At 43.3% G+C, this 25,854-nt stretch overlaps 1 protein-coding gene across 1 annotated transcript; it reads left to right on the top strand.

Moving 5' to 3' along the window:
• Positions 1-7,015: 7,015 nt before the first annotated feature.
• Positions 7,016-18,977, top strand: vma21 (vacuolar ATPase assembly factor VMA21). The gene is made up of 3 exons (XM_048544890.2): positions 7,016-7,106; positions 13,576-13,685; positions 17,208-18,977. The coding sequence occupies exons 1-3, from the start codon at positions 7,051-7,053 to the stop codon at positions 17,348-17,350; spliced, it is 309 nt and encodes a 102-aa protein (XP_048400847.1). The 5' UTR covers positions 7,016-7,050; the 3' UTR covers positions 17,351-18,977.
• The last annotated feature ends 6,877 nt before the right edge of the window (positions 18,978-25,854 follow it).

The raw sequence follows: 25,854 nt of genomic DNA, 5'->3' as shown, positions 1-25,854 counted from the left end.
CGGTGTGGCTTCCTCTACATTGGGGACACCAAGCGGAGGCTGGGGACTGCTTTGCAGAACACTTCCGCTCGGTTCGCAATAAACAACTGCACCTCCAAGTTGTGAACCATTTTAATTCCCCCCTCCCATTCCTCAGACACGTCCATCATGGGCCTCCTGCAGTGCCACAGTGATGCCACCAGAAGGTTGCAGGAACAGCAGCTCATATTCTGCTTGGGAACCCTGCAGCCCAATGGTAACAATGTGGACTTCACAAGCTTCAAAATCTCCCCTTCCCACACTGCATCCCAAAACCAAGCCCAGTTCTTCCCCTCCCCCCACCGCATCCCAATACCAGCCCAGCCTGTCTCCGCTTCCCTAACCTGTTCTTCCTCTCACCCATCCCTTCTTCCCACCTCAAGCCTTGACCTGTCCGTCTTCCCTGGACTGACCTATCCCCTCCCTACCTCCCCACTTATTACTCTCCTCTCCACCTATCTTCTTTTCTCTCCATCTTCGGTCCACCTCCCCCTTTCTCCCTATTTATTCCAGAACCCACACCCCATCCCCCTCTCTGATGAAGGGTCTAGGCCCGAAACGTCAGCTTTTGTGCTCCTGAGATGCTGCTGGGCCTGCTATGTTCATCCAGCTTCACACTTTGTTATCTTGGATTCTCCAGCATCTGCAGTTCTCATTATCACTGATACTATTTAAAAAGATGTTCCTTCATTGGTTATAAATATAGATTGTAAATATTTGAGGTACCAGCATTGCTCGCTGAGGCACACCTGAAAATGACCCGTTTCTCATGACTCCCTTCTTATTATGTAGCTAAACCTTATTTTCATATATGACCCCAGCAGCAAGGCTTTTTATTTTGTGCCTTTGATGTTCCATATTATTAAAAACCTTTTAAAAATCCAAATGCACTCCATCTAGCGGTTTGTCATTATCCAACCTGCTTCTTAAATCCACAAAGATCTCAATATTAGTCAAACGTGACTTCCTTTTAATAAGTCTGCCCAATTGCACATGGTTGCTAAATGTCTGGCTACAATCCCCTTCATAATGGAATCCACCATTTCCCAATGACTAATCTTAGGATAGCTGGCTAGTTTCCCACTTTCCATGTCCCTGTTTTCTTGGAGGGAGATGTTACGTTTGTGGTTTCTAATCCACTGGTATTTTCCCACAATTTAGGCAACACATATATTGCATTGCCACTTCTTTTAAGTGCAAAGGATGCTGGCCACTAGTTCCAGGAGACCTATCAGTTATTAGTCCATATGATGATGATTGTTTTAAGTTTGTCATTACCTTTTTTTCCCACGATTTCATTTACTCTTAGGTTTTTATTTGCAATTTTCTACTGTGAAGCCAGATACAAGGTTCTGGTCCAACGTTTCACCAACGAAACCAATAAAAAGTTCAGAAGAAAATCTTTATCCAAAAATTAGTGGGAATTTTGAATTCACTACCACAGGGAATGACTGAAGTGAATTATATAGATGCATTTAGGCAATGATATGACGGAAAAGAGAGGATTAAGATAATAGACTTAACATTGGGTTTAGATGAAGAAAGATATGAGGAGGCTCAATAGACCAAAAACACAAGCACAAAATAGATGGGCCAAATGGTCTGTTTATGCACACCATGTCCTACATAATCCTATGGAAAGACTTCTTGTGTTCATGAATGGGATGTAGGTGTTACTTGCTGGCCCAGCATTTCCTGACCAGAAATTATAGTCCTTGAAGGTGACGGTGAGCCCATTTTAGGGGAGTTCAAGGACTTTGTCCCAGGAACACCGTAGGAAAGACTGATATATTTTCAAATCAGGATCCCCAACACTGTAGAAATTGCAGCTAAGGAGTGTCAGCCTGTCCTGGCTCAGCATACTTAGCTCTCTAGCCATAAATGCCCTCCAGGCCAACAGAATCCATAACAGAGAAGGTTTCTTCCAGCCCAGCTGTAGATGTTAGGAGTGCACTTGGACAAAATGAGACATTGGGAAAAAAAACACTCTGAGGGAACCCAAATAGCATGGGTGACAAATCATTGTCAAATCACTTTCACATCTGTGAATGCTTATGCACTTTGAATTGTCACGTGTCTGAGCTTTCCTTTTAGAGGGAAGAACTGGTTACGTGGTTACCAATTCGGTGTTAAGCAACCACTTCATATGTCCAAGGGAGGACTGAAAATATGTTGACTGTTCACATCTGAGATCCAGGCTGGCAGCAGATATTGGGCAGATACCCTTCAACCCTTACCTTCATGAGTGCAGGCAGGATTAAGAATTTTTACAGGCATACTGAGGCCAAAGATAACATGAAGTACTTGTAAAAGGTTCTTACCTTCACTCATATTCCACACTTGCAAAAAAACTGTGTGAGACTGACTATGTGATTGTTCACTCTCAATCAAGGATAGATGTTGAGCAATTATTCAATTACCATTCAAACTCAGCCTCACATTGCAAACATGTACACAACAGGCAAAAAGTAATGAAGTCTGCCCATTGTGAATGTGTTGGCAGCCATTTTTCACTCTTATTGTGCAATTGAGAATCAATCATAGAAGGCATGCTATTCAGGTTGCACTCCTGTGAGTGGATTCCAGGCTTGGCCTGATAGTCAAGGCTATTCCGTCCCCACTCTTGACTGAGTGCAGCAGGAACCTCTTACTGATACAAATTCCCCATCATTCCATTAAGGACCACTCCTCTTAGATTTTTTAGACATGGCCATTTGGTTGAAACACATTTGATGTGTTTACCACATAAGCTATTGGAACAGGGTGTAAATGTGACATTGAATTAGCATAGTGCCATCCAGCACCAGAATCAGTCTCATTAAACAGATGAAATTATGAAGAGAATAGGTAAGATAGAAGCAAGGATGTTGTTTCCACTGACAGGTGGAACTAGAGCTAGGGGATATAACCTCAAAATAGGGGGAAACAGATTTAGGGCTGAGTTTAAGAAGAACTTCTTCACCCAAAGGGTTGTGAATCTGTGGAATTCGCTGCCCAGTGAAGCAGCTGAGGCTACCTCATTGCATGCTTTTAAGGCAAAGATAGATTTTTGAACAGTAAAGGAATCAAGGGTTATGGTCAGCGGGTGGGTAAGTGGAGTTGAGTCTATGAGAAGATCAGCCATGATCTTACTGAATGGCACAAAGGGCTCATCAGGCCAGATGGCCTTCTCCTGCTCGTGTTTCTCATGTTCTTATGACTGTTCAGTGCTGACAACCATGGTTCTGTTTGGGCTAAGAAACCAGCAAGGGCAGAGATGCTGTGAACCTGTAAGCTCTCAAAGAAGTGCTAAAATGCAAACAGATGGGCTGTGTGTTCAAGTAAATGCGAATGAGTGAGTGATACGAAAGCAGGCTAAAAGCCGCGGGATGCATCCTGCGCAGATCAGTGAGGCATGCACAGCAACCTGGCAGGAGCACTGTAAGGTGTCGATGAGTTCTATCATACAAAAGTCAAGTCCTAGAGCATGTTTTGCCCTAATCTATTATTAGCCATGGTAACATGGTGAAGCTGGTGTTTTTTCAAGGCCAACTTCTGTGGACAAAGAGTGGAAGCAATGATTGTCCACAATACATGCAACGAGGTGTTTTTGAACGGGTGTGAAGATGGATACCTAGTGAATCAAACTGTGAGCTGCATCCACCAATTAACAACTCTGACTTTCCAAGCTAAGAATTGGTATCTGGTTTTTCAGCAGGCATGAGAGAAATAACAAACTGCATATAGATAAGACAAGATTAGCAAATAAAGAGATATAGTGTATGGAAATAAGGTCTTCACCACTTACTAGAGAGTATTTCATCAAGCTTCCAAAATTTTATGGGGAAAAATTGAGACTTTATGTTGTTAAGGTTTTTCATTCTCATCGTATTCTTCCACATGTCTCACCATTGCCCATGCTGTTCAAGGGTTGGGAAAATTCCACTAATTTTATCTGTTATCATGGCCTCCATGGGCTACTCAGACCAGTAATTTAAATTGTTCTTTTATTCAATCTATTTGTGTATTGCTTTTGACAAGTGATAAACTACCTTCTTGGCAACTGAGTTGCTTTTTAGGTCATTTTAGAGCCGAATTAAAGAGTCAAGCACAGAAATGGGACTTGAATCACATGTGGATTACAGGTCTTGGGCACAAAAGACAAGGTTGGCACTCATTTGCGATACTTAGGGAGTGCTGTACTGATTTAGCAGTCACTTTTTGAAACATCTGCTTCGGAGCATGGAAAACTGTTTTCTCTCAGATGTTGCCAGATCTACTGAGTTTCTCCACCAATTCTTGTATTGTTTGTTTGAAATCTCCTGCATCTGCAGTTCCTTTCTTTTATTACTTTACATAAAAGTTTGCAATGAGCACACTGACTGTGAGATAACAAAGTGTGAGGCTGGATGAACACAGCAGGCCAAGCAGCATCTAAGGAGCACAAATGCTGACATTTCGGGCCTAGACCCTTCATCAGAGAGGGTCTAGGCCTGAAACATCAGCTTTTGTCTCCTTAGATGCTGTTTGGATTGCTGTGTTCATCCAGCTTCACACTTTGTTATCTTGGATTCTCCAGCATCTGCAGTTCCCATTAACACTGATCGTGAGGTAAACTTGTAGATGGCATTCATTTGTAATTTGGCACCACAGTTGTGGGAATACAGTAGGAGGCTGAGAATGCATTCTTGTGGAGCTCCAGTGTTGAGTGTCACCATGGAGGAGATGCTGTTGTCTATCTTCACTGATTGCTGCCTGTGAGCTAGAAAGCTGAAGATCCAGTTGCAGAAGGCAGAGCTGAGACCCGCATCCCGCGGCTTTTAGCCTGCTTTCATATCACTCACTCATTCGCATTTACTTGAACACACAGCCCATCTGAGATCGTGAGTTTATAATCTGCATTATAACAAAGACTACACTTCCAAGAGAAAGTACCTCAGTGACAATAAGACACTTCTGAGACATTCAGTGGCCACGTAACATTCATAAAATGAATGCAAGTTTTTTTTTAAAATGGCTCATGACTGGAGATTTATATGAATAGACCCACACCGGAAATCCTGATATTACTTCCACAAAGCCATCAAGGACGCCAAGAGGGAGTGGTGGATCAAGTCAGAGGCCTAAACCAACAGCACAGGCAAGGACTATGAAGCACAGCAAGATGGTGGACAAAGACACATCCTTCCCTGATGCCCTCAACACTTTCTATGCTTGGTTCGAGCAGAATGCTAGCGGCACAGCGTCACCTGCCACTACAGCTCCTGTCACACCTCTTCCCCTTGTCACCGCTTCAGAAGTCAGATCAGTCTTCCTGGGAGTCAATCCAAGGAAGGCGATGGGCCCGGATGAGCACTCAGATCTTGTGCAGGCTAACAAGTTGAGGTATTCTACAACATCTTCAACCTCTCCCCCCTACAAGCTAAAGTCTTCACCTGTTGCAAGGAGACCACCATCATCTCAGTACCCAAGAAAACACGTGCAGTGTGCCTTAATGACTACCGCTCAGTGGCTCTGACTTCGAGAGGCCGGTCATGGCCGGTCATATCAACTCCAGTCTCCCAGCCTGCCTTGATCCCCTACTGACATAACAGATTCACAGAAGTTGCCACTTTCCTAGCCCTGCGCTCATCGCTGGAACATCTGGACAACAAGGACACCTATGGCAAACTCCTGCTTATCGACTCAACTCTGCCTTCAACATCATTAACCCCTCCAGACTGATCTCAAAACTCTGAGACGCAGGTCTCAGCTCCGCCTTCTGCAACTGGATCTTCAGCTTTCTAGCTCACAGGCAGCAATCAGTGAAGATAGACAACAGCATCTCCTCCACGGTGACACTCAACACTGGAGCTCCACAAGAATGCATTCTCAGCCTCCTACTGTATTCCCACAACTGTGGTGCCAAATTACAAATGAATGCCATCTACAAGTTTACTGATAACACTACTGTGGTGGTACAGATAACAAACAATGACAACTGAGAATACATAAAGGAGATAGGGGGCTTGGTGGCCTGGCGCAATTAGAACAACCTGTCTCTCAACATTGGCAAATCTAAAGAACTGATCATTGACTTCAGAAAGAAAGGAGGGGAACACACCCAATCTACATCAACGGAGAAGAACCTGAGATGGTGGACTGCGTCAAATTACGAGGAATGATGATAACCGACAACCTGTCCTGGACTTCCCACCTAGATGTGATGGTCAAAAAAGCACAACACCCCTTCTTCCTCAGGTGGCTCAATAAATTTGGCACGTCCACAAGGTCCCTCACCAACTTTTACAGAACAATTGAAAGCAAACTGTCCAGGTGCATAACAGCCTGGTATGGCAATTGGTCTGCCCAGGGTAGTAAGAAACCACAGAAGGTGGTATGCACAGCTGATACCATCACAGAAGCCTACCTTCCATCCATGGACTCAATTTACATAGGCCATCGCTGCAGAAAGTCTCCCAACATCACTAAAGACCCACTTCACCACAACAATGCTCTCCTATACCGTCTTCTGTAAGGCAGAAGATACAGAAGCTTGAACACATGCACCAGCAGGTTGAAGAACAGTTTCTTCCTAGTCACTATTACACTGACGAATGACCTCTCTAGCTTCAAATAATGCTGATCCTGCTGAATGTTGATCTGGCCTGCCGCACACCTTGTGCAATGTAACTTCTATGCCTTGGTCCAGTTTTTATCATCCGATGATATGTATATCTTTGTTTACTACGAACTGCGTGTGCTGCTCATAAACAAAGCCCTTCACTGTACTTAGGTACAAGCAGCAATAAATCACCCCGGGCTTCTTGTCTTAAAGAACATGCGAAGCTGATGACAATTTGGTAGTTTGATGGTCATTATTTCAGATATATTGACTTGATTAAATTCCCCAACTGCTTATGGTGGGGATTGAACCCACGTCTCCACATCAGGCCTCAGTCAGGAAATTGGGACAACACCTGAGGCACCTCACAGCTGCCACCCAGAACCGGAACTGACGTCACGTGCAGATCAGTTGACCATCCAGGCAGGCGGAAGTGCGTCATAGGCAAGATGGAGCGCTTGGATCGGGCTGTGCTGAACACGGCTCCGGTGGCCGACTTCAAGGGGTGAGTACGACGGCATCGAGGAGGAGTGAGTGCACCGGGTCTTCAGTCTGAAGACAGCTACAGGAAGGTCAAAGCATTTCGACCAGACCTTTTCAAGGCGCCATCCGCGCCGAGGCAGCTGTGATGTGGGCCTCCGTCCATTAGGTCCGTGCTGCGTCCCGTCCGGGCACAAAGGTTCCGGATCTCACACTCTCTGACCTTGCGGAGGCGACTTTTATCAACTGTTCCCTCTGCCTTCGTCTCACTTGCAGTCTCTGTGCAGTTTGCGGAACGAGCTTTCAGTTGTATCGGTGCCTGGTGTATACTTCGTAATAAGTTCTTCTTTAGGGAGGTGTTTGCAAAGAAATGAATTTATTTAGGAAAGAGGCCACAAGTTTTTCAACCGAAATTGAGTGAAACTGTGTGGAGCAGGAGGAACACAGCAGGTCAGGCAGTATCAGAGGAGCTGAAGAGTCGACGTTCCTGATGAAGGGTCCCGACCTGAAATGTCACTTTCCTGCTCCTCCAATGCTGCCTGACCTGCTGTGTACCTCCAGCTTCACACTGAATTGACTCTGACTGCAGCATCTGCAGTTCTTGCTATCTGAGTGAAATTGTGAATCCTCACACGAGCTGGAAATGAAACTTTTGGGGAAGTGTGTTTTTTTTCCCTTAACACTTCTGGCTTCAAGCAACTGCAGGGATGACTTTGCAAAATTGCACTTTTTTTTACTTTGTTCAGTTATCTGCTGGTCCTTGCATGTTATCAATCCTGACGAACACATCAACCAATGAATGCCCTGAATTTAAAGTGTAAGCTAACTCGTGGGAGCTTTCATATTCTGGGAAACCTCTGCCAGTGCGTATAGCAAAAGCAAAAGTATTTGTAGAATGATACTTTACACCAACACCTAATTCACCCATCACTGATATTTCTCTGCATCATGCTTTTAATATTTTGCAAGCTGTTAGAAAGTTCCTTTCTGAAGGTACTCCTGAACTATCGTCCAAACACGTTGATAGAAATGTTCTCACACTTTAATTTTGTTTGTGATTGTCTTTGTGCTGTTTGGCATGGTCTTTCTCACTGGTCAATGAGAATTTAGAACTTGTTGGTTTTTTTAGCTGGAGTCAATAAGAACCATAAGAAATAAAACTTTGGTTAGACCGCACTTGGAATACTGCGTCCAGTTCTGGTCGCCCTATTATAGGAAAGATGTGGATGCTTTGGAGAGGGTTCAGAGGAGGTTTACCAGGATGCTGCCTGGACTGGAGGGCTTATCTTATGAAGAGAGGTTGACTGAGCTCGGTCTCTTTTCATTGGAGAAAAGGAGGAGGAGAGGGGACCTAATTGAGGTATACAAGATAATGAGAGGCATAGATAGAGTTGATAGCCAGAGACTATTTCCCAGGGCAGAAATGGCTATCACGAGGGGTTATAGTTTTAAGCTGGTTGGAGGAAAGTATAGAGGGGATGTCGGAGGCGGGTTCTTTACACAGAGAGTTGAGAGCATGGAATGCGTTGCCAGCAGCAGTTGTGGAAGCAAGGTCATTGGGGTCATTTAAGAGACTGCTGGACGTGCATATGGTCACAGAAATTTGAAGGTGCGTACGTGAGGATCAATGGTCGGCACAACATTGTGGGCTGAAGGGCCTGTTCTGTGCTGTACTGTTCTATGTTCTATGTTCTAAATATGTGCAAGTGTAGGTTATTCAGCCCATTGAACTTGGTCCACTGCCCAGTAAGGCCATGGCTTTTGTGATGACCAAAATTGTGCACACGATAGGAATGATGTTGAGGCTTTGGAGAAGGTGCAAGAAAAGGTTTGCCAGGATGTTGCCTGGAATGGAGTGTGATTTGATTTATTGCCATGTCTACCTAAGTACAGTGGAAAGTTTTGTTTACGAACAGTACAGGCAGATCATACTAAACAAGGATGTCTACAGATCTGTGGTTCTAAAAAGACTTAGACAAGGCATACAGGTTGTATTGTGTAGGGCGTGTGCTAGGAAAGATCAATGTTAGCAGGATCAGTGTTATTTGAGGTTAGAGAGTCCATCCATCAATCTAATAAATGCCAGGAAGAAGCTGATCCTGCACCTGCTGGTGCATGTGTTCAGGCTTCTGTATCTCCTGCCTGAAGGAAGAGGTTGTAGGTGATCGTTACCGGTGTGTATTGGGGCTTTGTTGGCAGCATTTCAGTGGCAGTGAGCTGTGTAAATGGAGCCCATGGATGGAAGGTTGGCTCCTGTGATGGTCTGGGCTGTGCTCACCGTCTTCTGTAGTTTCTTATGGTCCTTTGTACAAGAGTTGCCATAATAAGCTGTTAACACCTGGACAGTGTGCTTTCAGTTGTGTAGCTGTAGGAGTTGGCGAGAGTCCTTATGGACATGCCAAATTTCCAGAGCCAACTGAGGAAGAAGTGTTCTGACTTCTTGACCATCGCATCTATGTGGAAAGTCCAGGACTGGTTGTCGTTATCGTTACTGAGGAAGCTGATGCTCTCCAACCTCTCGACCTCAGTTCTGTTGATTTAGAGATGGGGATGTGTACTCCTTTCTTTCTGTATTAGTTATACGGAGAGGTTAGACAGACTTGATTATTTTGGCTAGAGGGTCTTAGGTTCAGGGGCAACCTGATGGAAGTATGTAAAGTTATGATAAGAGTGGATGGTCAGAATCTTTACCAGCACTGAAACGTCAAATGCTATTTTTTATTGTCATTCTGGAGTTTTTAAACTCGATTCCCATGCTAGTCGTCTTTTGTTTCCCACTTCAATTCTATGACAACACTTAAAAGAATCTCTACCTAGGTACCCTGTACCTAGGATGGTGGCAAGACATGACACTACAAACTTTTCACTGCACTCATTTGCATGCATGTGACAGTAAAGGCTTCTCTATAGGGGGTGAAGGTTTAGGTGAGAAGGGGAAAGTTTAAAAGAAATATGAGGGGCAAGGCTTTTAATGCAGGATGATTGGTGTCTGGTAGGGAAGTGGTAGAAGTAGCTATGAAAGCAACATTTGAGACATTTAGACAGACACGTGAACATGCAGAAGGGTGTGGACCATGTGCAGACAGATTCAATTAGCTTAGAATGACATCATGGCGACACAAATGTGGTGGACTGAAGGGCCTGGTCCTACGCCATATAGTTCTATGTTCAAAATGACTTTAACTGCACCTTATGGCTCATTTTATTTCATGCTATTTCAGATGAAATTACGTATTTTATTTTCTTAACTGCTTCGCTGTGGATTTAGAGTCATTAAGTATGGAAGTCAGCTCTTCGCTCCAGCTTGTCCATGCTGACCACGTTTCCTAAACTGAACTAGTTTGACCCTTATACCTCTAAACATTTCCGATTCATGTACCTGTACGATGTTTTTGAAATGTTGTGACCTTTTAAATCATCTCTACCATATCCTCTCACAGTTGGTTCTATACGCACACCAACCTCTGCATGAAAATGTTGCCCCTTGGGTCCCATTTAAAATTTTTCCCCTCTCTCCTTAAACCTATGCCCTCTAGTTTTGTGCTCCCCTGTCCTGTGGAAAAGAAAGACCTTGGCTGTGCATCTTATCTGTGCTTCTCATGATTTTATAAACCTCCTATAAGATCACACCTCAGCCTCCTACACTCTAAGGAAAAATAAGTCCCAGCCTGTCCTTATAACGCAAACTCTTCAGTCTTGGTGACATCCTTGTAAATCCTAATGTAATACATTTAACAAGGAAAGCCCATCTCTTCAGTTTGAGCATAATGAAACTTTTGTTAAATATACATATTAACAAACAGGACTCTAGACTTTTCGGCACCAAGCTCTCAAAAATACCCTCAAATACGCCCTCATAACTTGTTGTGTCTTCAGTGTGATAAAGCACACTGCACCAGTAAGTGTGTTCAAAAACATAGACATCTTCTCCTGATGCTTTGTGGCAATTTAAAATTAATTCTACAATGTTCTGTCTTCAATGAGAATTGTACTGTTACAATCAAATCTTAAAATTGATATTTATGTTAGAAAAGTTGTTGAATTTCAACTTCGATGTCTGTGTTCTGAGAGAGTTGTCCCTGTATCTTTCAGTGAACTTACGTTAGTCCCCCATCCCTGGTCAATCTTTTGTGTCTGTAATGATCCATGTTTTATGGAGTACCTCAAACAGCACAGTGCTGTCTGGCCTAACTCCTGTTTATACAAATTTGACTTTGCACTTTAATCTTGCATTGTGCACCTTTCTAAAAGTTATTTTCTTTTTCTGTTATTTTCTCACTTCAGCCCCTTTTCTCTGAAACAGCATTACCTTGCATTTTGCCTTAAACTGTTTCTGTCATCCAGTTTCTCGTTCTGCTGGTTTGTTTGTAATCCATCACAAGTACATTGTTCTGCCAACCTAAGAAAAGTTTTGTTTGCCTGAGAATAGTTTAGAGGTGATGCACTTAACTGATTCCTAGGATGAGCATGTTATCTGATAGGGGGGTTGCGTCTGTATCCATTGGGGTTTAGAAGAATGCGAGATAATCTTGTTGAAGATCCTGGGAAACCTTTACAGGATGGGTGCTGAAAGGATGCTTTCCCCATAGGAGAGTCTAAAACTAGGGGGCATAGTTTAAAAATAAGAGTAAAAACCGCAAGAACTGCAGTTGCTCTAAATCCTCAGGAACAAAAACAAAGTTGCTGGAAAAACTCAGCAGGTCTGGCAGTATCTGGTGAGGGGGGAAAAAAAAAATCAGTGAACAGAACTGGACCGGAAATGTTAACTGTGATTTTCTTTCTTCACAAATGCTGCCAGATCTGCTGAGCTTTTTCAGCAACTTTGTTTTTGTTAAAAATGTATTTTTTTTTCATGCTGAAGAGAATTTTGTTTGGAAGGTATTGAGTTTGTGGAAGTCTTCCAGAGAGTTGTGGAAGCAGGGTCATTTTGAAAATAAAAAAAATTGGAATAAATAAAAGAAACTTAATTTTGCATTTTAAGGAAATAGTGGATAAGTTATTGACCAAAGTGTATTTAGGATAAGCGTGAAAGTGAAGTTTCAGTCATTCTCTGATCAGCATGATCATGATCTTATTGAATTGCAGCACACACATGAGGGACCAAATGCCCTAATTCCAACTTGGTACATTTTGTATGTAACCTAAGATCATTCACAACTCATCTTAAAATCTTAAATGCTTATTAATTTGGCATTGAATTACAAACTTCTAATCTTTCTGATAGCAGATGGTCAAGGAACTGGGTTTCAACTTCCTAAATAGTGCTGATGCCCCAACATATTATTTATTTATAAGGAGTAGTGAAAAATAGTGCATAGAGACTTCTTTCAGTCTGATGTGTGCTGTCATAATTTCATGATCTATCCAGGTTGAACTCTAACTTTTAAAAAAAAAAGCCAATTTGTGCTCTTCTAATATCTCTCATGCCATGTAAGTGGAGAAAAATTGCAGAGAGTTGTAGCACACAGGGACTTGGGGTACTTATACACAAAGTTAGCACACAGGAGCAGCAATTAATCGGGAAGGCTAACAGAATATTGGCCTTATTACAAGGGAATTGGAATATGAGACTAGGGAAGCCTTACTGCAACAATACAACGTGCTGGTGAGATCACATCTGAAGTACTGTGAGCAGTTTTGCTTGCCTTATTTCAGGAAAGAAATTATTTCATTGGAGGCAGTTCAGAGAAGGTTCACTGGGGTGATTCCCAATATAGAGAGATTGTCTAATGAAAAAGACTGAACAGTTGGGACTCTGCTTGTTGGAATTTTGGAAAATGAAAGGTGATCTCTTTGAAATGTTCTTGAAGGGTTTAACGGGGGAAATGCTGAGAGGAAGTTTCTCATCGTGGGAGAGTCCAGGACCAGAGGATATAGTCTCAGAATAAAGAAGTGTCAATTTAAGGTTGAGATGAGGAATTTCCTCCGAGAGTTGAGCCTTTGAAACTCCTTCTTGTGGAGAGCTGTGGGGGCACAATATACTGTGTATATTTAATGCTGTAATAGATAGGTCCTTTAACAGTAGGGGAACTGAGGGCTATGGGAAAGAGCAGGAAAGTGAACATGAGGGATGTTGAATTAGGTATGATCTTACAAACAGCCTGCTCCTGTTCTTGTTGCTTACGATCTTCTCCTCTAAGAATTGGCTCTGCAGTAATTTATTATTTGAAAATGACAGCTTTACACTTATACAGTGCTGCCTTTTTTCATGACCACCACATGTTTGAAGCACTTTCTGAAGTATTGTCCCAGCTGTAACAGAAAATGGACGTGTTCTTAACAATTAGAAATGATCTTTACAGAGTATGATGAGAAAGTGGAAAAATCTCCCATTTTCTTGCGTTGGGACCTGTTGGTTTGTACTTTCATGTCCTTAGCGCCTCTAGCTGGTTGTGGTTTAAACCAGCTGAAATGGTGCTAAAACAGGCTTGTTATAAACAGATATGTTTATACTAATTGTTATGTGATGTGTTAACATTTTTGATTATTTGCAGAAATGATGGCTCCTTGTTAGCAGTACTGAAGACCCTTCTGTTTTTCACATTCTTAATGATCACTTTACCAATTGGGTTATATTTTGGGACAAAGTCGTATGTGTTTGAAGGTAACTGCTTCTTAATATAATGTTTTTTTGCTGTAAAGACTAGTTCCTTTTTATAGATTTGGCCATGAGTGGGTGACTATTGTGTTATCTTGTGAAACCTGAACTGCTACTTTCATAGTTTCAATTGATTTCCTTTAATGCCAAAGGAAGGCAAACATTACAGTAAAGCTGCTGAGATGATTGATTTTAGGACTGCAATAATCCTAAGGTATCCAAATTTAAAAAACAGGAACTAGCAAAAGAAGTAGGCCATTCAGCCTCTCTTCTGCCAATCAACTAGATTGTGGCTGATTTTTCTAATTCAACCCTTTTTTCCTGTACTATCTCCACGTTCTTTAATGTCTAGAATTCTGTCAAACTATCTTGAACAAACTCAATAATTGAACTTGCACAACTCTTGGGTTGAGAATTCCAAAGATTCAGTACCTTGAGAATGCAGAAATTCCTCCTCATCAGTCCTCAATGGCCCACTCTTTATTATGAAACAGTGCTCCTTTCCTACATCGACCATATTAACCCTTATAAGAATTTTGTTTTGCAATGAAATTCTTCTCAACTCTAAAGAATACAGGCTCGGTCTCCTGAAACTCATGAGCAGGTTTTAAATGTAAGGATCTATACTATTTTCTTCTTGCCTTTTTATTCCTGTCGTGGTTTTGTTTTATTATTTTTTAATGCATCCTAGGCCACGATATTTAGTTTTAACTTAGAAAGGCAAAGTTTAAATTAGTTGCTGTGTGCCCGGGTAAAATCCTCTCTGTTCTTGCTCCTGATTACAATGATTGTCCTGGGTGATACCGTTACTAGCGTTGACAGAGTCACCCAGCGCACAGCCAATGGTGGTGCCCAATGATTGAAGAGCCTGAGATGTTAAAAGCTGCCAGATGCCTCTGGCTCTGTTCATCACAAGGTCAGGAGTGGAGAAATTTGCTCATTGACTGACTGTCCTGTATCCAGCACCAAATATCGGTACCCTAGAGGGGGAAGAAGAAATTTTTCCAGGAATGTGTGATCCTTTTAGTTTTCAATATTGTTGCACTTCAATCTGCTGTTTTGTTTTGTGTTTACAGTGATAGAAACAAGGTTGACTCTGCAATTCATTTTGGTCAGTGGTGCCCACTCTGGATTGAATAGAGTAACTGGATATCCTCCTGAGATGTAATACCCTGTTCTGCTTAGTGAGAGTGAAAATCTGAAACCACATTATTTCATGATGGGGCAAAGTAGTTATTAAATCAATATTGCTCAATATGATGCGTGTCATTATAAAATATTTTTTCAAGCACAATGAAGTGCTATTAATAAATTGCAATGCCGCAAATACTTCATTTATACTCCACATACTTGCTAATCTCAAAGATCATGAGCGGAGGAGCTAGACCAGACTGGAATGAAGTACCATCTGTCAAGTCTGATCTGTATGTTTATGTACAGGGACAAAGAGTTACTGCATTTCATTTTTAATGAATTCCAAATATTCAGCATCATACAAAGATTTTCACATAACAGCTATCTACTGTGCTGCTTATATGGATTATTTTGTCACTTGATGTTCTATTCTTCATAAATAGAGACTTAAATATGGCATTTACTGCCTCAGTATGCACCAAATGTAAACAAGCGAAACAGCTGTCATTGTTACAGGTATGTTTGCCAGATAGCAATTAACACACAGATATTTGGATCTTCCTTTCTATGCAACTGTGTTGCTAATTCTCTTTCTGCAACTTGTTTTGAGGGACTGAAAGTCAAATCTGTAATCTGGAAGCTCTTTTTAACAATTCATCAATATCATTAGATTTGGTGACTGTTGAATATTATAACTTGCATGTACAATTATAAGTAATTGGCATTTTTTGACAGCATATTTTCAGACTGTAGGCACTTTTGATTGAAAATGACAGGGTTTAATGTATAATACGGATAGAAATTTAGAGACGTGGTCATACATCACATAAACAGACCTTTTGATCTAATTTGTCCATGCCAACCAAGTTTCCCAAACTGAAAAAGGTTCCATTTACCTGCCTTTGGCCCATATCCCTCTAAAGCTTTCCTTTTCATGAACCTGTCCAGTTGATTATTTTTTTAAAATTTTGTAGCTGCGTACCTGGATTTACCGCTTCCTCTGGCATTTTATTCCGATACGAATCACCCTGTATGATATAATTGCCCTTCGGGTGCCTTTTAAGTCTATCTTCTCTCACCTTAAAATTTTACCCTCTGGTCTTGAACTCTTCTACCCTACGCTGCTAGCCACTTTATCTCTGTCCGTCATGGTCAGCCTCCTACACTTCAGGAGAAAAAGTCCCAGCCTTTCCATCTGCCTCAATCCCTCCCATCCCAGTACCCTCCTTATAGATATTTTCGGCACCTTCTCCAATTTGATAATACCCTTCCTATAGCAGGGAGACTGAAACCGTACACGGCAGTCCAAGTGTGGCCTCACTAACGTCTTGTACAACCATAACATTTCCAAACCCTATACTCAGCAGTGTGAGACAAATGTGAAGCCCTTTGAAATTAAAGATGTCATATAACACATGAAACACTTGCAGACAGAACTGAAGACAATTTGGATGTGTCAACGTCACATGGACAGCAGTAAACTAAATGACTAGCTACTCTATTGTATTGAAGTTGGATAAGGATGAAATGTTTGTCATGATAGTGCAGGATGCCTCTTTCAAAATCATGCCCAGCAAATTTTACATCCGTCTTGGAGGCAGACCTGGCCATTGCTTAACTTGATCTGAAAGTTGTGACCTGTGACAGTGCATAATTTTCCACAGTTTTGCAGTGTGTCGTCTGTCTAGTCGGTATACCTCAAGCCTTTGTTGGTTTGAATAAGGAAACCACAGATGACATCTATGTAATACTGGGGAGAAAATGCCCTGAACGATGCACAGAATTCACGCTCAAGTAGGCTGAGCCAACACTAAAGTGCATTAAACTTCTCTGGGGCCACTACTGTTTACTTGATTCTATCAAACAAAAATGGGGCACAGTTTTTATTAATCCTTCTTTTTGCTTTTGAAATATCTGTTTTAGAATTGTAGAATCCCTACAACGTAGGCACAGGCCATTCAGCCCCTCGGGTCCACATCAATCCTCTGAGGAGCATCACCCCCACCCCCCATCCCCACCCTATCCCGGTAACCCCTTATTTCTGCACGTCTTTGGACTTTGGCAAGAAACCGGAGCACCCAGAGGAGACCAATTTAGACATGGGAAGAACATGCAAACTCCACGCAGACAGTCGCCCAAGAGTGGAATCGAACCCAACTGTCTAGTGCTATAAGGCAGCCCTGCAAACCACTGAGCTACCTGCTTGCAGAGCATCCCAGGCAACGAGGGCCTGTTGTCAATTTCACATCAATCTTTTCTCTACTGTCGCCACCCCCCCCCCCCCCCCCCCCGACTCTCAAAAGAAAAGCACTATTTTTGGAATAAAGAATTGCATTGTCTAGTTCTACTTTCTTTAATTAGCCCTTTAATGTTACCATTTTTTTTTCCCCTAAGGTACACTTGGAATGTCAAACAGAGACAGCTACTTCTATGCTGCCATTGTTGCTGTGGTGGCTGTTCATGTTGTGCTAGCCTTGTTTGTATATGTGGCTTGGAATGAAGGCTCAAGGCAATGGCGTGATGGCAAACAGGATTAAGGGCAACATTGTTTGCAAGGGATCAATTTGTTGTCATTCAAGATTCAATCCTGGGGGTTATGGCTAAAAGGCAGAAGAATGAAATGCAGACTGTGAAACCCATGTGAGATTCTTTTAGAATTGCAGTATTGTTGCAAAGTGTGAGGGGGAAAAAAATGTTGTGGTATAGTCGAAGCTAAAACCAACTTTCAAAGACGATATCTTATACCTCCATCTTGAAATTAATTCAACCGTTGAGAATACAAGACTATACACATGCACTTTAAAAGTACACTGTTTGCATTAGCAATTTAACATTTGCGGCTTGAAATGTTTCTTGTCAATCTTTGGTTTGCAAATGTTAATCACATTTGTATAAAAATTAAATGCTACTCTCACAGAGGCGCTGACATGCCTAAGAATATGGAATGCTCAAATTCTAATGTTTGAAGAGCCTAAGTTCAAAAACATCAATCTTCATCCTGAAGTCTATATGAAATGGTGTTTGTTTGCAATATATGTATCCTGTGTAGGTGTCCACTTCTGTGCAGATTGATGATTGCAGTGTAACGTATGTTATTAATTATGGGCTCCAGTGAATTAATCAATATCGTTATGGGTGATCAGGCAAGCTACATCTTTCTTTTGAATGTTATTAATAATTATATGTGTAATGGCTGATGTAAAAGAGAGCTCCAAATTCAGAATTTTATTTGTGTATCAAATTGTTATGTAAAATTCCTATTCATACTTTGCATCTTTGTTCTGTTCTCAGTACCTGGAAGAATGTTAAATGCTTCATAAGAATCTGGCTTTTGAGATGAGCTCCTTTCAAAGGGAATCTAATGTATCATGCTTATCTTTTCTGGTTCCTCAAGAGACTGTGTGATGTTACAGAAAGTTTCAACGAGACTGCATTGCATAAGAAAAGTGAGGGATTTGCAACTTAGCTAAGGAATTCTATCTCCACGCCACAATCTAAATTTCTTGGAAGTTGTCTAAGGCAAGAAATTGCTATTATGTAGGTAGTAATGCCAAAATTACCAACGTAAAACCTAGACTGCACCTCTTGAAAATTTTAAATGACTAACCAAAATGTAGATGCACTGCATGACGAGTATTGTTTTCATTTGCATTCTCGGTGCAATTGATCAGGCTTTACTAGACTGAGGTAATCCATATTATCATTTTTATCATCATGTTCAAAGTCATTCCATTTCTATACCCCTCCTTGGTATTTGTGTAGGAGAAATGGAGATATCAACTGAAAATTGTAGAACTTCCTTAAGATTGAACAACTTTTCATTGAAGCCTCAGAATGCATTGTTCAGTTTGAGTTATGCTACAGATGATCCAATTGCACTGAAGTCATTTGGAACGCGCATTGTCTTTATTTCTGTAAACCTAATATATATTTTCTGGTGTATGGTAGATTTCTGTGCTTGCTTTCATAATCATAGATTTAGTTTAAAACTGAGCTGACTTGTTTAAATGTGATTTCCAGGTAGCTTCCTGCAATTGCTTTCCGAGGTGTAAAGATATTATTGTCGTGCATTGTCGTGTCTAACTGACTTTTTCTTTTGGACTGTATGGCGTCCATTCCCACAGGCAACCTTTTAAAATAAATGACTGGGTAAATGGTTTTTCAGTTATTGCTTTGAGAGAGGATTTTTGATAAGGACAGGAGAACCTTTACACAGTACATTCAATCATGGGATCTTGGACATCTACCAAAATAGGTGGGTGGGGCTCTGGTGTACTGCCTTCTCTGAACATTGACAGTAATTGAAAATGTTTCCAGCCTGCATATTGTGGGTTGAATTACTGTTTCATTGTTTTTAATTTTGGCAATGAAGGCATCATTAAATTGAACATTGCAATGTCAGGAAATGTAAATCTAGAGATGTTCGGTTCTAAAGGGTCACTGGACTCAGTGTTAACTGCTTTCTCTCCAAGAATGCAGCCAGACCTGAGTTTCTCCAGTAATTTCTGTTTTGTCTACCATTCAAGCTTGGTGCTGAAATTGATGCATCAAAGTCCATCTCTAGGATAATGCCAATCAGATAATTTCTTGTATATTGTGCAGACTGATTAATGGACATGGCACTGCCAATTTCAGACCAGAAAAGTGCCTAGCCTATCTCCGAATTCTTTCACCTCCTAGAGTATCTCAGAGAATTGAGTAACATTTGAAGCTAGTTGTTTCATGCTTACACAATGCTGTAGAGAAACAAGTGGCAATTGCCACTAATGAGACGCTACCCCAGCCAAAAAGATGGTCTGTCTTGCAAATGAGTAAGTAATATGATATGAGTTTGTTCGTTTAGTATGTAGGCCATTCATCCCAAAGACTGAGACTATCAGATGGCAAGTCCCTTTGACTATCGTAATAGCTTACAGATCATAACGTTTTTTGAGTATATAGGAACTACTGCTGTTTACCAAGGCTTCTGCAATTCTGTTTATTATAAAAGAAATTGAACAATAAAGTGAGTGTAGCCTTGCATCATATAGATAATCAGTGAAAACTATCTTGGGATACTGCACAATTTTGGTCTTAAGGAACAAAATAAATGCATTGGATGTGGCTCAGAAAAGTGGATTGACGTGGAATAATGGTTGCCTTGTGAGGAAATGTTGGACACACTGGTCTTGTTTGCCCAGGATTTTAGAGTGATGTTTATAAGGAGCTGAATAGTCTTGGTAGGGTGACTGTGGAAAGGATGTTTCATACTTGAGTCCAGAATTAGCAGGATGGTATTTTAAAATCAGATGTTGCCTTTATAAGACACCTGAGGGGTATTTTTATTCCCAGAAGATTGTATGACTTTGGAACTCTGTGCCTCAGGACATGGCAGAAACGAGATTTGAATAATTTTAAAGCAGAAGTGGATCAACTTTTGTCATGTAAGGAGGTGGAATGTGGAATTCAGAGCATAAATAGCTAAGTCTTTAATCTCATTGATCAGACCAGGCTTAAAAGCCGAATGGCTAATTTCTGATCTTATGTTTGAATGTCTTTAAAAGGCAAGATACACACCCAACCAGTCTACATGCGCAAAACTGTCCAATGTTAGGCATACAGTTGGGTGTGCTATAAATTTTGCTGGCAACCAATTTTAGGATTGATGGTCATGCTCCTAATGTGGCACACTTACATATGCTGGAAGTTACAATTGTAAGTGCACAGACACCTGTTCCTCAGAGAGAAAGAATGTGTGCAGTGTCATAGAATCGTAGAATCCCTACAGTGTGGAAACGGGCCCTTCGTCCCAACAAGTCCACACTGAACCTCAGCATCCCACCTAGACCCATCCCCTTATAATCTACGCATCCCTGAACACTGCAGGCAATTTAGCATGTGATAAAATTTAAATTTAGCATGCAGATGCTGGAGAATCCAAGATAATAAAGTGTGAAGCTGGATGAACACAGCAGGCCAAGCAGCATCTCAGGAGCACAAAAGCTGATGTTTTGGGCCTAGACCCTTCATCAGAGAGGAATTCAGCATGTCCAATTCACCTAACCTGCACGTCTTTGGACTGTAGGAGGAAACCCATGCAGGCACAGAGAGAATGTGCAAACTCCACACATACAGTCGCCCGAGGCTGGAATCGAACCTGGGTCCCTGGCGCAGTAAGGCAGCAGTGCTAACCACTGTGTGCCATTGTTTCATTGTTCCATTAGATTTAACATACCTGCTTTACATGTCATTTAACTGGTGCCTGCCCATGTCAATGCTTCTACCAGTCAAAATACATTTGTCAATCAATTGGTACTCCTACAGTACCAATGTGGTGACCCTCTTTACGTGAGTATTCTTCTAAGTTGTACTGGTGACTGCAAAATGAAAAACTTCAAATGTCATTTTTTAAAATCAATGTTAAAATTCTTTTATTAAAATAAATCAATAGGATTTGGTTCTCAATACTTAATCCCGTATAAAGCTACAGAGATATACGGCATGGAAACAGACCCTTCAGTCTAACTCATCCAGGCCTGCCAGATATCCCTGTAAACCCTTCCTATTCATGTACCCTTTTAAATGTTGCAATTGTACCAGCCTCCACCACTTCCTGTGGCAGCTCATTCCATTCACACACCACCCTCTGCATGAAAAGGTTTCTCCTTTGCTCCCTTTTATATATTTCTCCTCTTTAAGGGGTACCTGGACTTAGCCAAATGCCTCCAGAACCTGCTACACTTTGCTTGAACAGCTAAAGCCCACAAACTGTGTTTTGGACATCCCCCTAATGAATATTGGATCTGTTTGAAAGCAGCTTCACTTTTACATGTACAGCAGCTTCCAAAAACTACAGATGTCCAAACTGCAAATTGCCCTCATTGCACCCTCAGATTGTTGTGAGTTGAGTGCTGGGTACTTCCAGAATGGGACAGCAACATCATTTTGGTTATGGTGTGGAACCCTTCCATGTTGAGAAGATTGAGCCTTGTGTTTCCAGCTGCATGTATTTGTGCATCAAGTAAACTTAATAAATGACAGAGCAGCTACTGAAACATAACCAGTTGTATAGGGAAATTAGAGAACAGCTTTTGGGTGAACTAGACCAGCGGGTCAAATCAGGAACAAAAACAGTGATAATGGGAACTGCAGATGCTGGAGAATCCAAGATAATGAAATGTGAGGCTGGATGAACACAGCAGACCCAGCAGCATCTCAGGGGCACAAAAGCTGACGTTTCGGGCCTAGACCCTTCATCAGAGAGGGGGATGGGTTGAGGGTTCTGGAATAAATAGGGAGAGAGTGGGAGGCAGACCGAAGATGGAGAGAAAAGAAGATAAGTGGAGAGGAGAGTATAGGTGGGGACATAGGGAGGGGATAGGTCAGTCCAGGGAAGACGGACAGGTCAAGGAGGTGGGATGAGGTTAGTAGGTAGGAGATGGACGTGCGGCTTGGGGTGGGCGGAAGGGATGGGTGAGAGGAAGAACAGGTTAGGGAGGCGGATGCAGAGACAGGTTGGACTGGTTTTGGGATGTAGTGGGTGGAGGGGAAGAGCTGGGCTGGTTGTGTGGAGCAGTGGGGGGAGGGGACGAACTGGGCTGGTTTTGGGATGCGGTGGGGGAAGGGGAGATTTTGAAGCTGGTGAAGTCCACATTGATACCATTGGGCTGCAGGGTTCCCAAGCGGAATATGAGTTGCTGTTCCTGCAACCTTCGGGTGGCATCATTGTGGCACTGCAGGAGGCCCATGACGGACATGTCATCTAAAGAATGGGAGGGGGTGTTTATTGCGAACCGAGCAGAGGTGTTCTGCAAAGTGGTCCCCAAGCCTCCGCTTGGTTTCCCCAATGTAGAGGAAGCCACACCGGGTACAGTGGATGCAGTATACCACTTTGGCAGATGTGCAGGTGAACCTCTGCTTAATATGGAAAGTCATCTTGGGGCCTGGGATAGGGGTGAGGGAGGAGGTGTGGGGGCAAGTGTAGCATTTCCTGCGGTTACAGGGGAAGGTGCCAGGTGTGGTGGGGTTGGAGGGCAGTGTGGAGCGAACAAGGGAGTCACGGAGAGAGTGGTCTCTCCGCAAAGCAGACAGGGGTGGGGATGGAAAAATGTCTTGGGTGGTGGGGTCGGATTGTAGATGGCGGAAGTGTCGGAGGATGATGCGTTGTATCCGGAGGTTGGTGGGGTGGTGTGTGAGAACGAGGGGGATCCTCTTTGGGCGGTTGTGGCGGGGGCGGGGTGTGCGGGATGTGTTGCAGGAGACTCGATCAAGGGCGTTCTTGACCACTGGGGGGGGAAGTTGCGGTCCTTGAAGAACTTGGACATCTGGGATGTGCGGGAGTGGAATGCCTCATCGTGGGAGCAGATGTGGCGGAGGCGGAGGAATTGGGAATAGGGGATGGAATTTTTGCAGGAGGGTGGGTGGAGGAGGTGTATTCTAGGTAGCTGTGGAGTCGGTGGGCTTGAAATGGACATCAGTTACAAGCTGGTTGCCTGAGATGGAGACTGAGCGATCCAGGAAGGTGAGGGATGTGCTGGAGATGGCCCAGATGAACTGAAGGTTGGGGTGGAAGGTGTTGGTGAAGTGGATGAACTGTTCGAGCTCCTCTAGGGAGCAAGAGGCGGCGCCGATACAGTCATCAATGTAACGGAGGAAGAGGTGGGGTTTGGGGCCTGTGTAGGTGCGGAAGAGGGACTGTTCCACGTAACCTACAAAGATGCAGGCATAGCTGGGGCCCATGTGGGATGAGTTCGGCTAGCTCCTCACCCTCAACAACTTCTCTTTCGATTCCTCCCATTTCCTACAGACTAAGGGGGTGGCCATGGGCCCCAGCTATGCCTGCCTCTTTGTAGGTTACATGGAACAGTCCCTCTTCCGCACCTACACAGGCCCCAAACCCCACCTCTTCCTCCGTTACATTGATGACTGTATCGGCGCCGCCTCTTGCTCCCTAGAGGAGCTCGAACAGTTCATCCATTTCACCAACACCTTCCACCCCAACCTTCAGTTCACCTTAGCACATCCCTCACCTTCCTGGGCCTCTCAGTCTCCATCTCGGGCAACCAGCTTGTAACTGATGTCCATTTCAAGCCCACCAACTCCCACAGCTACCTAGAATACACCTCCTCCCACCCACCCTCCTGCAAAAATTCCATCCCCTATTCCCAATTCCTCCGCATCTGCTCCCACGATGAGGCATTCCACGACCGCAACTTTCCCCCCACAGTGGTCGAGAACGCCCTTGATCGAGTCTCCTGCAACACATCCCTCACACCCCGCCCCCGCCACAACGGCCCAAAGAGGATCCCCCTCGTTCTCTCACACCACCCCACCAACCTCCGGATACAACGCATCATCCTCCGACACTTCCGCCATCTACAATCCAACCCCACCACCCAAGACATTTTTCCATCCCCAGCCCTGTCTGCTTTGCGGAGAGACCACTCTCTCCGTGACTCCCTTGTTCGCTCCACACTGCCCTCCAACCCCACCACACCTGGCACCTTCCCCTGCAACCGCAGGAAATGCTACACTTGCCCCCACACCTCCTCCCTCACTCCCATCCCAGGCCCCAAGATGACTTTCTATATTTAGCAGAGGTTCACCTGCACATCTGCCAAAGTGGTATACTGCATCCACTGTACCCGGTGTGGCTTCCTCTACATTGGGGAAACCAAGCGGAGGCTTGGGGACCGCTCTGCAGAACACCTCCGCTCAGTTCGCAATAAACAACTGCACCTCCCAGTCGCAAACCATTTCCACTCCCCCTCCCACTCTTTAGATGACATGTCCATCATGGGCCTCCTGCAGTGCCACAATGATGCCACCCGAAGTTTGCAGGAACAGCAACTCATATTCCGCTTGGGAACCCTGCAGCCCAATGGTATCAATGTGGACTTCACCAGCTTCAAAATCTCCCCTTCCCCCACCGCATCCCAAAACCAGCCCAGTTCGTCCCCTCCCCCCACTGCTCCACACAACCAGCCCAGCTCTTCCCCTCCACCCACTGCATCCCAAAACCAGTCCAACCTGTCTCTGCCTCCCTAACCTGTTCTTCCTCTCACCCATCCCTTCCTCCCACCCCAAGCCGCACCTCCATCTCCTACCTACTAACCTCATCCCACCTCCTTGACCTGTCCGTCTTCCCTGGACTGACCTATCCCCTCCCTATGTCCCCACCTATGCTCTCCTCTCCACTTATCTTCTTTTCTCTCCATCTTCGGTCTGCCTCCCAATCTCTCCCTATTTATTCCAGAACCCTCACCCCATCCCCCTCTCTGATGAAGGGTCTAGGCCCGAAATGTCAGCTTTTGTGCTCCTGAGATGCTGCTGGGCCTGCTGTGTTCATCCAGCCTCACATTTCATTATCCAGGAACAAAAACAAGTTGCTGGAAAAGCTCAGCAGGCCTGGTAGCATCAGCGAAGGAAAAAAAATCAGAGTTAATGTTTCAGGTCTGATGACCCTTGCTCAATTCTGTTTTTGTTCCTGATTTACAGCATCTGCAGTTCTTTCGTTTTTTTTTGTCAAATCATGAAGCACCAGAGTCCAAATTGCAGAATTCATGCCTAACCTATTTCCACAGATCAAGGAGGAGATAGCAAGAACTGCAGATGCTGGAACTCGGAGTCAATACAGTGTGGAGCTGGAGGAGATAGCAAGAACTGCAGATGCTGGAACTCGGAGTCAATACAGTGTGGAGCTGGAGGAACGCAACAGGTCCTGCTGAAGGGTGCTGACTCAATGTCAACTTTCTTGCTACTCTGACACTGCCTGACCTATGGTATTGCTCCAGCTCCATGCTGTATTGATTCGCACAGATCAAGTTTTTGGTCATCGTTGACTAAACCTATTAAAGCTTTAGATCCACTAGATGGAGCAGGAGACAATTTAAAAGGCATTTAAGTTTTATGCCTTTTGTGTTACTTTGTCAGAACCACTTTATTGGTAATTGTTATTACAGAAATGTTTTTGCTGCATACATTGTTATTTATTGAAAGCCTAAGAGCTTTATTATGTACTTGGAACAGATGGAGTATGAGTAGGGACATCTAACTTGAAGGT

Source organism: Stegostoma tigrinum, chromosome 15 (assembly GCF_030684315.1).
Source record: "Stegostoma tigrinum isolate sSteTig4 chromosome 15, sSteTig4.hap1, whole genome shotgun sequence".
In the NCBI taxonomy this organism is placed as follows: Eukaryota; Metazoa; Chordata; class Chondrichthyes; order Orectolobiformes; family Stegostomatidae; genus Stegostoma; species Stegostoma tigrinum.
This window is presented reverse-complemented; position numbering and strand designations above follow the sequence as displayed.